At 60.3% G+C, this 14,393-nt stretch overlaps 1 protein-coding gene across 3 annotated transcripts in view; it reads left to right on the plus strand.

Annotated features, from left to right (window-relative positions):
• Positions 1–14,393, plus strand: part of TBC1D2B (TBC1 domain family member 2B) — a 71,606-nt gene that overhangs the window by 28,559 nt on the left and 28,654 nt on the right. For all 3 annotated transcript variants that reach the window (XM_047101115.1, XM_047101116.1, XM_047101117.1), the window contains exon 4: positions 12,307–12,470. In XM_047101115.1, coding sequence (XP_046957071.1) covers positions 12,307–12,470 — 164 coding nt within the window. The remainder of the gene's footprint in view (positions 1–12,306; positions 12,471–14,393) is intronic.

A 14,393-nucleotide genomic window follows, 5' to 3' on the forward strand; every position in this document is an offset into this window, starting at 1 on the left:
TTTCCTGTGGTTTTACCGACACTGCTGATCGGGTATATGCGTTAAGAACTGTTGTCTTCTTGGAGACTTGACCTCGTCTCATTATGAAATGCCTTCTTTATCCCTCACGACTTCCTTTCTTTTGAAGTTGGCTCTGTCTGAAAATCATACAACTGCTCCTGCTTTCTTTTGATTAGCGTTAGCACGGTGTGTTTTTCTCCATTTACCTTTTTTTAAAAATGCTTCTTTTTGAGAGAGAGACAGCGTATGAACGGGGGAGGGGCAGAGAGAGAGGGAGACACGGAATCCAAAACAGGCTCCAGGCTCCGAGATGTCAGCACAGAGCCCGACACAGGGTGCGAACTCGCGAACTATGAGATCGTGACCTGAGCCGAGTGAAGTCGGACGCTCAACAGGCTGAGCCGCCCAGGCGCCCCTCCATTTACTTTTAATCTGTAAGTGCTTACGTTTGAAGCGGGTTCCTGAAGACAACACGCAGTTAGTCCTGTTTTTGTCTTCCACTCTTTTTCTGCATTTTGTGGTTTTATTTTATTTTATTTTTTTAAGTGATCTCAACACGCAACGTGGGGCTTGAAGTCACAGCCTCGAGATCGAGAGTTGCGTGCTCTACCAACAGCCAGCCGGGCTCCCCTTCCTCTCGTGGTTTTCGTCGAGCATCTTACAGCTTTCCATTTTCTCTTTTAAGGTATCAGCCTTTTTTTTTTTTTTTTTAAGTGTCCTGGAGTTTGCAACACACCTTTCCCGCTAATCCAGGTTCACTTTAAAGTCATGCTGTGCTGCTCCACAGGTGGGTGCGTGCCTTAGACAGCGAAGCCTTCTCACTTCCTGCGTCCGTCCCTGTGTCGCCACTGTCATCGTGTGGGGCGCACAGAGCACGTGCACACAACACGCACACATCAGCGAACACGTCACTGGTGTTAGTATCTTGAACGAGCGGTTATCTGGTGGATCGATCAGAATACGAAAAATAAAGTTCTGTGTTTGACTTCCCCTGCCCCGTCTTCCGGGTCTGAGTTTCTGACCTATATCGTTTTTTTCTGCCTAAAGAACTTAACTTTCTTCTGCGAGGCAAGTCCCCTGGCAACAAGTTCCCGCCATTTCTGTTCATCTGAGAGAGTCCGTTTCTCCTTCGTTGTGAGGCTGATTTTGCAGAGGAGAATTCGAGCTCGGTGGTTTTCTCTCCAGACCGCAAACGTTTCCCTCCACTCACGTCTTCCTTGTGTGGTTTCTGAGGAGGCAGTGATGTGGGTCAGGTGTTTTCCTCGGGCTTCTCTCTGGATTTTTCCTTCACCTTCAGTTTGCTGTAATTTGGGAACGTCCTGCCAAGTTACGGTTTCTTGGAGTTTATTTTGCTAGGTGTTCTCTGTGGTTTGGTGTCTGACTCTAATCTGGGGACATCCTGCTCCTGTTTCTCTGTCGTCCCCTGGCGCACTTGCCCTCGCTCCGCAGATGGTCCGTTCTCCCGTCGACCCCAGTCTGCGGACGCGCCCCCCAGCTCCCAGGCTGTCTCCTCGGCCGTGTCCGTCCTACGAACAGGCCCTTTGGGAGCCTTTTCATTTCTTTCGTGGTGTTTTGTCATTTCAATGTCTCTGTCATTTCTTTTTGGTTCTTCCTTGGGGCCTCCAGCTCTCTGCTCATGTTGCCCGCCTGGCACCGCGTGCCGTGCTCTCTGCCCGTCAGAGCCCTGAGTTCTTTTAAATTTCGGTCAGAGTGTCCAGCATCCCCGCCTTGTCTGGTTCTGCTCACTCTCTTCACATCAGGCTGTTTGGCCCCGTCACTGTTCTTGATGGCAGGTGTGCCACACGGGGTGACAGGAGCCGCGTCAGAGGCCCCTTGTGACGTAGTGATGCGGGGAGGGAGGAAGGGCCTTCGTCCTGTGACAGGCGAGCGCGGGCCCCTGCACCGTGGCCCCACTTGCGTCTCTCTGCCCTCCCTTCCCCCGTAGGTGGGCAGGATGGCGGGAGGGGCCGGAGCCGGGTGGGGGTCCCTTCTGATACCAGCCCAGCCTGGCCGGATGGGCTCTGGCCGGCCAGTTGGCCCCAAGGACCGGCCTTGTTAGGAGCAGGGCATTCTGGAGGGTTCAGAGCGCTCTGAGGGCAGTTCTCCCATATTCTCTGTGGGACCCCGGTGGAGCTCCTGGAGGGTGAGTCACAGCCCTTCGGGGGCCCCTGGGGTTGGTGCCCTCGGAGGGGCTGCACGAGCCTCCAGGGACCCCGGTTCTGTTCAGGGCCCCGCCCCAGCTGCTCCAGGACGCTGGGGCTCCCGTGCTCTCCTGTCTTGGGGACAGCAGTGGCCCCATATCCCCTGTCCCCTGAGGACCCGAGGGGCAGCGTTTCTACTCATCGACTCGACCTTGGTGGTGGCCACGGACCCCCGGGGCTTGGGCACCTGGTGGAGGGGGAGGCTGCTGTGGGGCCCCCCGGGACCGCGTGCTGTTGGCCAGCTGCTCCCCCGGGGCTTTGAGGTGTGTGTGGGGAGAGCTGTCACAGGCACCACGTACGTCGGGGGACATGTTTCACCCGGTGGCCCCTTTTTCCCTTTCTGGCTGGGTTCGGTTTAAGAAGAAACCCCTTCTCAGTGTGTTGTCAGTTGCTGACACAAGGTTCACGTGGACAGTGAAGGGGGTGTGGCCACGCACCCGGCCTGCAGGAGGCTCTCACCCCTGCTCTCCTCCCCCCCTCTTCCCCTGATGCTCCCGCTCCCCCCGCCACAGGAGCCTTGTTGGTCTGCATGCGGTCGGCTCCCTAGGCCCCCGTGTCCCCGCCTGCCGACTCCCTGAGCCATGGCACGCAGCCACGGCACCTCGGTCCACTGGGCCCTTCGCGCACGGTGCCCCCTCCGAGGCACCAGCTTGTCTGCCGGCCCCCGGCAGGTGCTCCTGGAGAGGTGGTAGGGCCACCAAGAGACCGTCTCTCTGTTACAGGCAAAACAGTTGAGGCTTGGAGCAGGAAGGCGGCCTGTCCAAGGTCAGGCAAGCGCACGGCAGGATGCCCGGGGGCCCTCGGTAGGTCCCACTGTTCAGCATAAGGGTGTAATTTGGGAAACCGTTGGTTTTGCCGGATTTTCATGCCTGACCATTCTCGTCTGCCCTCACTTAGCAGTGGAACCGGGGGCGGCAGCCCATAACCCCCCGGTGCTCCCGTGTCCTTGCCCGAGGACGGCTGGGCCTGGGGAAAGTGCTGTTGTCCCTCCTTGTGGTCACAACACTCGGCTCATCATCGTTTGGGGTCACCGTCCGCCGCCTGTACCTACACAGGGCGGCCTTGTCCACGTGGCAGTCCCAGCTCTGCGACCTCGGGGCCTCTGTTTCTCATTTGTGAAGCGGGGGTGGTGATCACATCCTGAGGGCCCGCCACCGGGAGGCCGTGTGACAGAGCCGCCCCCGCTGAGTCCCAGACGCGGGGAGCCGGAGCCGGAGTGGGGGCACAGCTGTGACAGAGCCGCTGTCCGCAGCGGCCCCTCCTGTAGAAACTGTAGGGGGTTGTGGTACTTACGGCATGCTTCATGAAGGTTCACGTGAAACACTTTAGGGGCACGGAGCGACTTTAACGACCACAGAAATCGTATTCCTGTATTGGAAGCTAAAGCCTCAACAATTGCATGTACGTGTATGAATTCAAAACGGCGTTTTATTCAGAACGTAGTCAGGGTTTCCAGGGCAGACCCCACCCAGCGTCCCTTCCACCGGCTCCCAGTGAACGGCGTTTTAAGTCACAGGAGTGCGCGAGGCCGCCGCTGGCTTCCAGGACTTGCCTGGGTTTGCTCCTTGCCGGTCACTGCCTGTGTCCTTGTCTGTATCATGGAAATACTTAATAAGCCCGTATGTATGAAAGGGAATTTTTTTTTTTTATCATTTATTTGTGAGAGAGACACACACACACACACACACACACACACACACACAGCCCAAGTGGGGGAGGGGCAGAGAGAGGGGGCAGCACAGAATCCGAAGCAGGCTCCAGGCTCCAAGCTGTCAGCACAGAGCCCGACGTGGGGCTTGAACCCCTGAGCCCTGAGATCATGACCTGAGCTGAAGTCAGACGCTCAACCAACTGAGCCACTCAGGCACCTTGGGAATTTTTTAGGTATGAAAAAGAAGTTGAACACTTGGGGGAGATTTGATAAAAGTGAGTCACTAAAATATTGCCCCCGGGACACGGGCAACATGTGCAAGGGGAGAAAATGGTGGAAAATCTGCAGACTGTAGGTTGTTTGAGGCTGTAAGTCCACGTTCCACACTCAGAAAGAATCAACAGACCTGGACGAGCTTGATGATGTCGTGTGGGTGCGGGTCATCGGGAGAGTCCAGGCTGGGGCCCGGGCTCGGGAAGAGGCCTTGGCTGCTGACCCCAGAACGCCACACAGGTGCCCATACCTGGACAGGTGCATGCGTTGGCATGAAGTTGCTTCCCGGTGGTTCCTGCTTTTACCACCCTTTTCATTACCCCCAACAGTTCAGATCACCTTCAGTAAGAGAGCTGGGTGTGCTCTGAACTCCAGGCCGGTCCGCGTGGGAGTCGGGGCTCAGGGCTCAGGGCTGGGGCTGGTCTGCATGGGAGCAGGGGCTCGGGGCTCAGGTCTGGGGCTGGTCCGCGTGGGAGCGGGGGCTCAGGGCTGGGGCTGGTCTGCGTGGGAGCGGGGGCTCGGGGCTCAGGGCTGGGGCTGGTCCACGTGGGAGCGGGGGCTGGGGGCTCAGGGCTGGGGGCTGTTATGCGTGGGAGCGGGGGCTCGGGGCTCAGGGCTGGGGCTGGTCCGCGTGGGAGCGGGGGCTGGGGGCTCAGGGCTGGGGCTGGTCCACGTGGGAGTGGGGGCTCGGGGCTCAGGGCTGGGGCTGGTCCGTGTGGGAGTGGGGGCTCAGGGCTGGGGGCTGTTATGCGTGGGAGCGGGGGCTCGGGGCTCAGGGCTGGGGCTGGTCCGCGTGGGAGCGGGGGCTCAGGGCTGGGGCTGGTCTGCATGGGAGCGGGGGCTCGGGGCTCAGGGCTGGGGCTGGTCCGCGTGGGAGCAGGGGCTGGGGGCTCAGGGCTGGGGGCTGTTATGCGTGGGAGCGGGGGCTCGGGGCTCAGGGCTGGGGCTGGTCCGCGTGGGAGCGGGGGCTGGGGGCTCAGGGCTGGGGCTGGTCCGCGTGGGAGCGGGGGCTGGGGGCTCAGGGCTGGGGCTGGTCCGCGTGGGAGCGGGGGCTCAGGGCTGGGGCTGGTCCGCGTGGGAGCGGGGGCTCAGGGCTGGGGCTGGTCTGCGTGGGAGCGGGGGCTCGGGGCTCAGGGCTGGGGCTGGTCCGCGTGGGAGCAGGGGCTGGGGGCTCAGGGCTGGGGGCTGTTATGCGTGGGAGCGGGGGCTCGGGGCTCAGGGCTGGGGCTGGTCCGCGTGGGAGCGGGGGCTCGGGGCTCAGGGCTGGGGCTGGTCCGCGTGGGAGCGGGGGCTGGGGGCTCAGGGCTGGGGCTGGTCCGCGTGGGAGCGGGGGCTGGGGGCTCAGGGCTGGGGCTGGTCCGCGTGGGAGCGGGGGCTGGGGGCTCAGGGCTGGGGCTGGTCCGCGTGGGAGTGGGGGCTCGGGGCTCAGGGCTGGGGCTGGTCCGAGTGGGAGTGGGGGCTCAGGGCTGGGGGCTGTTATGCGTGGGAGCGGGGGCTCGGGGCTCAGGGCTGGGGCTGGTCCGCGTGGGAGCGGGGGCTGGGGGCTCAGGGCTGGGGCTGGTCCGCGTGGGAGCGGGGGCTGGGGGCTCAGGGCTGGGGCTGGTCCGCGTGGGAGTGGGGGCTCGGGGCTCAGGGCTGGGGCTGGTCCGAGTGGGAGTGGGGGCTCAGGGCTGGGGGCTGTTATGCGTGGGAGTGGGGGCTCGGGGCTGGGGGCTGGTCCACATGGGAGCGGGGGCTCAGGGCTGGGGGCTGGGGCTGGTCCGTGTGGGAGTGGGGGCTCGGGGCCGGGGGTGGGTGTGTGGGCGGGACGGGGAGAGCGTAGGCCTGGGCATGTGGTAAATATGTGCTCCGGAGCTTGTGCCGGGCGTGAGGGAGACGGGTTTGTGCAGGAGGTGTGTGTGGGCTGCCACGGTGTCACAGGTTGTGTGGCGACCGTGAGCAGTGCCTTGTGGCCTGGACGCAAAAGATCCGCTGTCAGGTGCTGAGCTCTCCCTCCATTGGCGCTCTGTACAGTCAGCCAGGTTACACACTGGCTGTGTGGTGTTGAGCCAGTCACCTAACCTCTCTGAGCTCTGTATTCTCCATTAGTATGTTGGTGTGTGTGTGTGTGTGTGTGTGTGTGTGTGTGTGTGTGTGTGTGTGTGAATGTTCAGCGGTGGTGAAGTCACCCGGTCCTGCTGCGCTCTCCACGGTGTCTGTCGGGCCCCATCGGGGACGGTGGCCATAGGGACCACGCTAGCCCGCTAGTCTCATGCCCGGCCCTGCCCTGCTCCTTTGCTCTAGCTTCTCTCCTGACCTCAGGCCTGGTGGAAGTGGTCACGTGCGTGCCCAGCTGGTGATCTGGGGAGACCGTGCAGTCTTGGGGACTAGGGCCGTGCCAGAGTGCCCGACGCCGGCACCCAGAGGCTTGGTGGCTTGGGGAGGTGGCTGACCTGGCTGTGACGTGGAGTTAGGACGCGGCCTTCCTCACAGGCACAGCTCCGTCCACGTCGGGAGACGAGGTGCCAAAGCCCCAGTGCAGCATCTGAAAGTTCTTAACAGACTTTTCCGGTTTTGATGAGTGTTTAGATGTAATAACGTAGAACGAACGCACACAGGAATGAATAATACAGACTTTTACATAAACGCCTCAGACCTCAAAAAAGAAAAAGCACAAGGAGTACAGTCACACGGCTATTTTATTTAATAATTTTTTTGAGTTTATTTATTTTGACAGATACGGGTTGGCGAGTACAAGTTGGTGCAGAGTGGGGGTGGGGGTGGGGGGAGAGAGAGAGAGAGAGAGAGAGAGAGAGAGAGAGAGAGAGAGAGAATGAGAATCCCAGGCAGGCTCCATGCTGTCAGTACAGAGCCCGACAGCGCAGGGCTTGAGCTTAACGAACCGTATCGTGGCCTGAGCTGAAGTCAAGAGTTGGGTGCTGGCGGGGCCTGGGTGGCTCAGTCACTTAAGCATCCGACCTCTGCTCAGGTCGTGGTCTCACAGTCTGTGAGTTCAAGCCCCGTGTCGGACACCTCAGAGCCTGGAGCCTGCTTCAGATTTTGTGTCTCCCTCTCTCTCACTCTCCCCTGCTCGTGCTCTCTCTCAAAAATTAGCATTTAAACAAAAGTTTTATAATAAAAAAAAGAGTGGGAGGCTCAACCAACTGAGCCCCCCGGGCACCCCTGCACTGACATTAGGACAGCACAAAGAAGGGGTAGCTGGCCTCTGGCCCCCATGGGGTGCGGTGGTTGCGGGGTCCGAGGGGCTGACAGCCCCCGGGGAGCATGAGGGCGTGTTCCGCACATCATCTCGCAGCTGTCTCGACCTCGACTGTCCCCAAACTTCACTTTTGAGGCCATGCATCACCAGGGCTGTGGCCGAGTGATGCCGCTCCCCAGAAACCACGACGGCCACGAGAGGCTCCAGCCCGTCAGGCCCAGCTGGAAAGTGCACTCGGCCAGCTGCTGGCCGTGGGACAGGCTCAGAGGACGCCAGAGCCTCGTCCAGGGCCTCCCAGGCCATGAGTGGCCCGTGTCTCCTGTTGTATTTGGCGCTGGGGGGTGGGAAGAGGACCCTGTCTGCATCGTGTGCTGGTCCTGGACCCTCCTGGTGCGGGGACCCCAGTCCCTGTGATCCCAAATCCCTCCTTCCTCCCTTCCTTCTCCTTGCCTCGGGCGCAAGGCCTTCCCTGTCCGCTGGGCTCCTCGCCTCCACTGCCGGCCTGCCTGGCTTCTGTCAGTTCTCCACCCGCTGGGTCTTGCCCCCAGGCCCCTCCTCAGGCCGTCCCCCTGCCGGGAGCCTTCTCTCTCCTGGGGACCCCCACCCCTGGGCTCCTCCACAGCCGTCGTGGCCGGAGCGCTCTGCCCCTGCGCCTGCTGTGCTGGGTGTGAGCGGGTGTGAGCAGCGTCCGCCTTTCTGCCCGGGAGCCACCGTGAAGGACGCACGCTTCTGTGTGGACACGTGCCCTTTGTGAGCACGCAAAACCCGGACCAACCCCGGAGAATGTCAGCGTTAGGCAGTAAAGCTAAGCAGTGTCTTTTCTTCTGGTGCGTTGACAGCGTGCTCCTCACGATCCTCAGAGTTCGGGGCTTGCTGGGGTTGCCGCCCGCTCTGAGAAGCGGTCTCTGAAGGGCCGCCCCAGCCGTGCAGCCCGGCGTCTGTCCCAGTCACCTCCGTGCCCTCCCGTGCCCTCTGCGTCCTGCCATCAAGCACCGTGCCGTCAGGGGAGGCTGGGGGCGGGTGGGGCGCAGGGGAGGGCTGTGCCGGCGGTCACCGCACCCCTGGCTACGCTGAGGGGTTGCGGGGAGGGCCCTGTAGGACGGCGGGGTTGACTTAGGCGTTGAAGCGCACGGAGGCACCTGCAGGAGGGAAGGCGGTGAGGACAGGGTTTCCTGAGTCCCCGGGTCCACGTGCCCGGAGCTCGGGCGCTGGGCACGGGTGGCGCGGGGGTGGGTGCAGGTTCTGTGCTCTGGGCCGTGGGGACCTGGAGCGGCTCCGCCTGCCTGGGGTTCCGCGATAGGAGCATTTCTCCTTTGACGGGGCTCTCAAGGCAGCGCACATTGTGCTGGATGCCATGGCGTGTGTATGACGGCGGTGTGCGCATGGATGCGCGTCAGGTGGCCGGGCCCTCTGCAGCGCGCCTTCCTGACGACACCGCTTTGCCACGTCGTCCTGTTGGCGGTAATGCGTTCTGCCTGTAGACGTGGCGGCCCACGCCTGAGTGCCTGCTGAGGTTTGGCACGAGAAGTGTGGTGGGCGGGCAGGCGGATCGCCATAACAGGGCCCAGGAGTCCAAGATCCGTGTCCCAAGGCCACCTTCAGGGCGTCCGAGGCTGGCTCCTCCCGGAGCCCCACAGGGAGTCCGTCTGTGGCCTCTTCCGGCTCCGGGTGGCTGCGGCCACCCCGGGCCTGTGGCACGTCACCCGCCATCCTCTGTGCTGGGCCCCCTCCTCCTCCTCCCTCCCGTGTGACACTGCTGCTCCCCATCTTGAGGTCCCTGGTCGCATCCACAGGCCCCTTCTGGTCACTTCTGCCTGTTTCCTTTCAGATGGCATCTCCGGATACCCTTGTGTGTGTCCGTGTTCTTGGGGCAGTCTGTCTGAGAATTGATCGGTACCAGAGGATGGGCTGTGTCACCGTCACTGGGGGGGGCAGCTGTCGGGTCCCCTCCGTTGGTGACCCTGAGGCGGCCTGTGTCCAGGGCGGGGAGCCTTCCTGCCGCTGGTGGGGCTGGCGGAGCCCAGACCCGAGCTGGCAGGGTGCTTCCCCGTGGTCCCATCACATCTGGAATCCTAGCTCGAATGAGTGTTGAATAAACTATTTCCCAGGGCACCCGGGTAGGTCAGCGTTAAGCATCCGACTTCAACTCAGGTCATGATCTCACAGTTCACGAGTTCAAGCCCCACCCCGCATCGGGCTCTGTGCTGATGGCTCGGAGCCTGGGGCTGCTTCGGATTATGTGTCTCCCTCCCTCTCAGCCCCTCCCCCACTCACGCTCTGTCTCTCTCTCAAAAAAAAAAAAAAAAAAAAGTTATTTCTCTGTTAGATTGTAAATGTATGTGGAGAAGTCAGTCTGAAATATGTAAATTTGGAAACAAAGCTTTTCTTGTTGATTCTGGAGGTTGCTGGTGTTTACAGAAAGTTCAGGCTGAACGTGGCAGGTCTCAAGGTGCCGTTTGGCCTTCCTGGTGGCCTCTCACTGTCCGTGCCGGTTCATTTATTGAACAAAAGCGCGGGTACCTGGCAGAGTGCCTGGGGGGCATGGAAGGCCGTCTCAAAGGTTTGTCAGTCGAGAGTGGGGTCTTCAAAGAGCGAGGGCTGCCTGGGGAGGGGCCTCGAACCTCCGCCAGGAGGCCCTGTGTAGACAGCTGCGAGCCGGGTCGTGTGTGCAAGCCAGGCCTCGTGTCGCAGTCACAGAACCTCTGAACCTCACATGGGCTCTTTGCTGTTTTGGCTTGAACTTCCGCTTTGAGCCTGATCCCATTGCTTCCTTACCTGGGGCGGGGTAGGCGCGCGTCCCCGCGAGGGAGAACCCGGCCGAGGGTGGAGATGGGGAAACCCTGTGGGGTGTGTGTGCAAGGTCCAGGTTGTGTAAATAGCTGTTCTTTCCCCAGACCACCTCCTCCCGCCCTGCGCATCCTTTCCGCGCTCTCCCCGTGAGAACCGGGGCTCAGCGCTCCTCACTCCTCCCGTTGGGGGTGCTGGTGCCCACGCGCGGCATGTCCGCGGCAGCCACGGCCGGGCCACTGAAACCGCTGTGTCGTGGGTCCGGCAGGGCCCGCACTCGGCCAAGTAACGAGCCAGTCGTGTCCAAGAAATGAGCAGATTTTCTTTCTCTTTCTGTTTCTGTTTCTCTTTCTGAGCAGCTGCTCTGCAATGGCTTTTTCTGCAAACACGGCCACCCTTGTGAGAGGTCTTGCTGGGGCGATGGTGGGCACCCGTGCGGGCACCGCGGTCACCGCCACCGGGATACACAGCACAGGGAAGACGCTGCCCGTGGTCCCGAGTAGACACTGAGCCTGTGAGCAGGTGTCCGTGCCCGGCTCTCGGGGCTGCTCGGTGGAGCTGGGGGGGGGGGGGGGGGGGTACGTGCTGATGCAGCGGCAGAAACCGAAGCGCGTTAAGTAGTTTCTCTGCGTTCGTATTTTTAAAGCACTTTGATACGGTTCGTATCAGGGAAAGACAGTCATGCTTTAGAAACACCTAGAGCATTGAGACATGACTGTCGTACGTGAGGGTGCCCTCCGTCTGCTCCCCACAGACGTGCGGCCACCGCTCCCGCCCCAGTGCCTTCAGCCACACGACACGTTTCTCCCTCGTCTGTAATTTAACCACCTTATCGGGTGTAATCTACCTACAATAAACTCACTTGTATTAGGTGTACAGGCTGGTGGGTTTCAGGAACCGTACGTGGTTGTGTAAACCCCTCCGTGATGGAGGCTTGGAGCATTTCCGTGGCCCCCCCCAGCCCCCTGGGCCCCTTGCACCGACCTCTCCCAAACCCTGGTCCCTGCAGCCCCTGGTCCGTGCTCCGCCGTCGTCTCTGGTGAGTCACGTGGACGAAGTCACGCTGTGTGTATTCTTTTGTCCTCATCCTTCACTGAGCACGGTCTCTCTGGGACTCTTGCGCATGGGGGAGAGTTTCATATTTCGTTCCCTTTTATCGCTGAACAGCATGTAGAGTGTGTGGACGTGTCCCGCTGGGTGACCCCCTCACCACGGATGAGCTTGGGGCTTGTACCCCGTTTGTGGCTGCTATGAATAAGGTCCGGTCCTGTGTGCAGACACGGTCTTGTTCCTGCAGGTGAACACCTGGGCTCGGGGTCAGTTGTGGGGTCGCTCAGCTATGTGTCGATCCGGCGGTGTAAGCTGCGCATCTTCGGCCCCGCACATGCCTCCTCGCCTTGACCTTCCCGCGGGCGACTGGTCACTTACAAGTCTTGACCACACGCGCATGTGCAGCATCTGTTACCACTATGACCTTGAAGATTTAAAATACGTCACTTTAGGGGCGCTTGGGGGGCTCAGTGGGTTAAGCGTCCGACTTCGGCTCAGGTCGTGATCTCGCGGTCCGTGAGTTCGAGCCCCGCCTCGGGCTCTGTGCTGAGAGCTCGGCGCCCGGAGCCCGCTTCGGATTCTGTGCCCCCCTCTCTCTCTGCCCCTCCCCTGCTCACGCTCTGTCTCTCTCTGTCTCTCAAAAGCAAGTAAACGTTAGAAAGTTTTGTGTTTTTTTTTAATTTTAAAACACGTCACGTGTGCACGTCATTGTTCGATCTTCTTTCTTTCTTCGCTCAGCTTTTAAAGCACACTTGCCCTGTGCCACGTGTCGCTTCCTCTGGGGTACTCCGCGCCAGGGCGGGAGCGCGTCTCCGTCTCTGGCGGATCTTGGCACCTCGAGCGGTGGCCACGGGCACAAGCGGGCGTTTGCGGGGTGGACGCGCTCCCGTCCCGCGGCGGTGTGTTTGCCGCGTCTGAGTGAGCGGTGCTGCCGCGGGCACTGCCCTCCGTCTTCCCGCCCGCGTCTGGGCACTTGGGAGCTGCCGGGTCACGGGCTGGCCGCTCTTAAACTGAGCCGCGTGCTGCCGAGTCCGCGCGGGGACCGCCCCTCCCTCCGTTGCCTGCGTTCGTTTTCACGGTTGTAGACGGGAAGTTACATCTTGTCGCACGGTTCTTTCAACAACACGCTTCCTCTTTCCGGACAGAAATTCAATGTCATCTTTCCGTCCTGGGAGAGGACACGGTGAGAGTCGCAAGAGTGTGTTTTATACCAACGAAGAGTGGGAGCTTTTAGACCCGAACCCTAAGGACCTGGAGGAGTCAATGGTGCAGGAGGAGAGGAGGAAGCAGGCGCCCGAAGGAAACAAAGGTAGGACGGTCCCTGCTGCCTGACCCCCCCTCCGCCGGCCCCCAGGGGCGCGGGGACCCTTCCGTAGCAGGCGGTCCCGGAAGCAGGAGGCGCAGGGATTTGCATCCTGTCTGTGGGAGATGAGTCGTGAGGGCCTGTGAAGTCAGGGACGGGACATCCGGGGGTCCTGGTGCTCTTTACAGGTGTATTGATTTTTTTTTTTAAACCTTGTGTTTACAGAATTCTGTGACAGACATGAAGGTAGAACGTGCAAGGTCACGGATTCTGGTGTGGCCTCGTCTGACTTTGTTGTGCCGTTGTGAAATCAGGGCCTCTCAGGGGCGCCTGGGTGGCGCAGTCGGTTAAGCGTCCGACTTCAGCCAGGTCACGATCTCGCTGTCCGTGAGTTCGAGCCCCGCGTCGGGCTCTGGGCTGATGGCTCGGAGCCTGGAGCCTGTTTCCGATTCTGTGTCTCCCTCTCTCTCTGCCCCTCCCCCGTTCATGCTCTGTCTCTCTTTGTCCCAAAAATAAATAAACGTTGAAAAAAAAAATTTAAAAAAAAAAAAAAAAAGAAATCAGGGCCTCTCTTTCTTCCCAGCCCCTTCCCCTCCCCGTGCTCACCCACCATTATTTCAAAGTAAATTCTAAATTTTTTTTTTTTCAACATTTATTTATTTTTGGGACAGAGAGAGACAGAGCATGAACGGGGGAGGGGCAGAGAGAGAGGGAGACACAGAATCGGAAACAGGCTCCAGGCTCCGAGCCGTCAGCCCAGAGCCCGACGCAGGGCTCGAACTCACGGACCGCAAGATCGTGACCTGGCTGAAGTCGGACGCTTAACCGACTGCGCCACCCAGGCGCCCCTCAAAGTAAATTCTAGACGTCACTCCATTATATGTAAATATTTCACCCAGTATGTATCCCTAAGACATAACGACTCATCTTAAAGTTATGGCAGCGTGTTATTACACGTAGAAACAGTGAGTCTGATCTAATAGTCTAACCCTGCACTCGTTCCACAGCTGCGTGACCAGGAGGCGACGCCAGGGGACGAGGGCACTCTGGGGCCGTGTACCCCTCCGGCTCCGGCCCCGCCCCCTGGAACCACACCCTGTCCTGTTCCCGCGGGTTTGGGGCTGGATTTCTGTTCGGGGATTTGTCAGCCTGACCCTGTCTGTACAGCCGGTTGTGACGCTCTGTCCAGGGATCCACGAGGGAATGTTGATGTTTTCACGTAAAACGACAATAATACTGAAATTTTGCCTTATGTGTGATTCTAGCGTGGGCTGGCAGGAGGAGGCGGGATTTTAGGAAATGTTTATGGGGCGGGGGGCAAGTATTTACTAAAGGAGAGACCTTTCCCATCCCCTGGGGAGGGTGGCCGAGACTTGCTTCTGTTCGCTGGGTCATCCTTTGGGGCCCTCAGTCCCACGTGACGGGGTGTGAGATGCGGCCAGACGGGCGTGCTGTGCTCCCCGGGACCGGCTCGGTGGGTGCGACGCCAGAGGGGGGCCCACCTGAGCGGGAGCGCCTCCTGAGGAAGGAAGGGGACCTGGGTCCTGGCGGATGGGCCGCCTTGGCTCCGACTTCTGGTAGAGGGTCCTGGAGTGAAAAGGAAGGAGGGGTCAGCAAAGCTGAGCGGCCAGGTGGGCAGGAGACTCCCGGGGCCTGTGGGCACCTTCCTGACGGGAGTCGCCCTTGAGAGGCAGCAGGGGTCTGCAGACCCGTCCTGTACCGGCTGTGAGTCAGCCCACCAGCTTGTCGCCCTGTCGCTCGGGGCCACCCAGCCGCTCTCCTTTGTGTTTGTTCCCCTGCTGTGTAGGTGGATTTTTTTTTTTTTCTTCTCAAACTTTTACTAAAATCCAAGTTACTTGTATATAGTTGGTAATAATGGTTTCAGGAGTAGAATCTAGTGATTCATCACTTACGTGCAGCACCCAGTGT

This window comes from Lynx rufus, unplaced genomic scaffold (genome assembly GCF_022079265.1).
Source record: "Lynx rufus isolate CCGP_SWC_20201006 ecotype Redwood Valley unplaced genomic scaffold, mLynRuf1.p SCAF_57, whole genome shotgun sequence".
Taxonomy (NCBI): domain Eukaryota; kingdom Metazoa; phylum Chordata; class Mammalia; order Carnivora; family Felidae; genus Lynx; species Lynx rufus.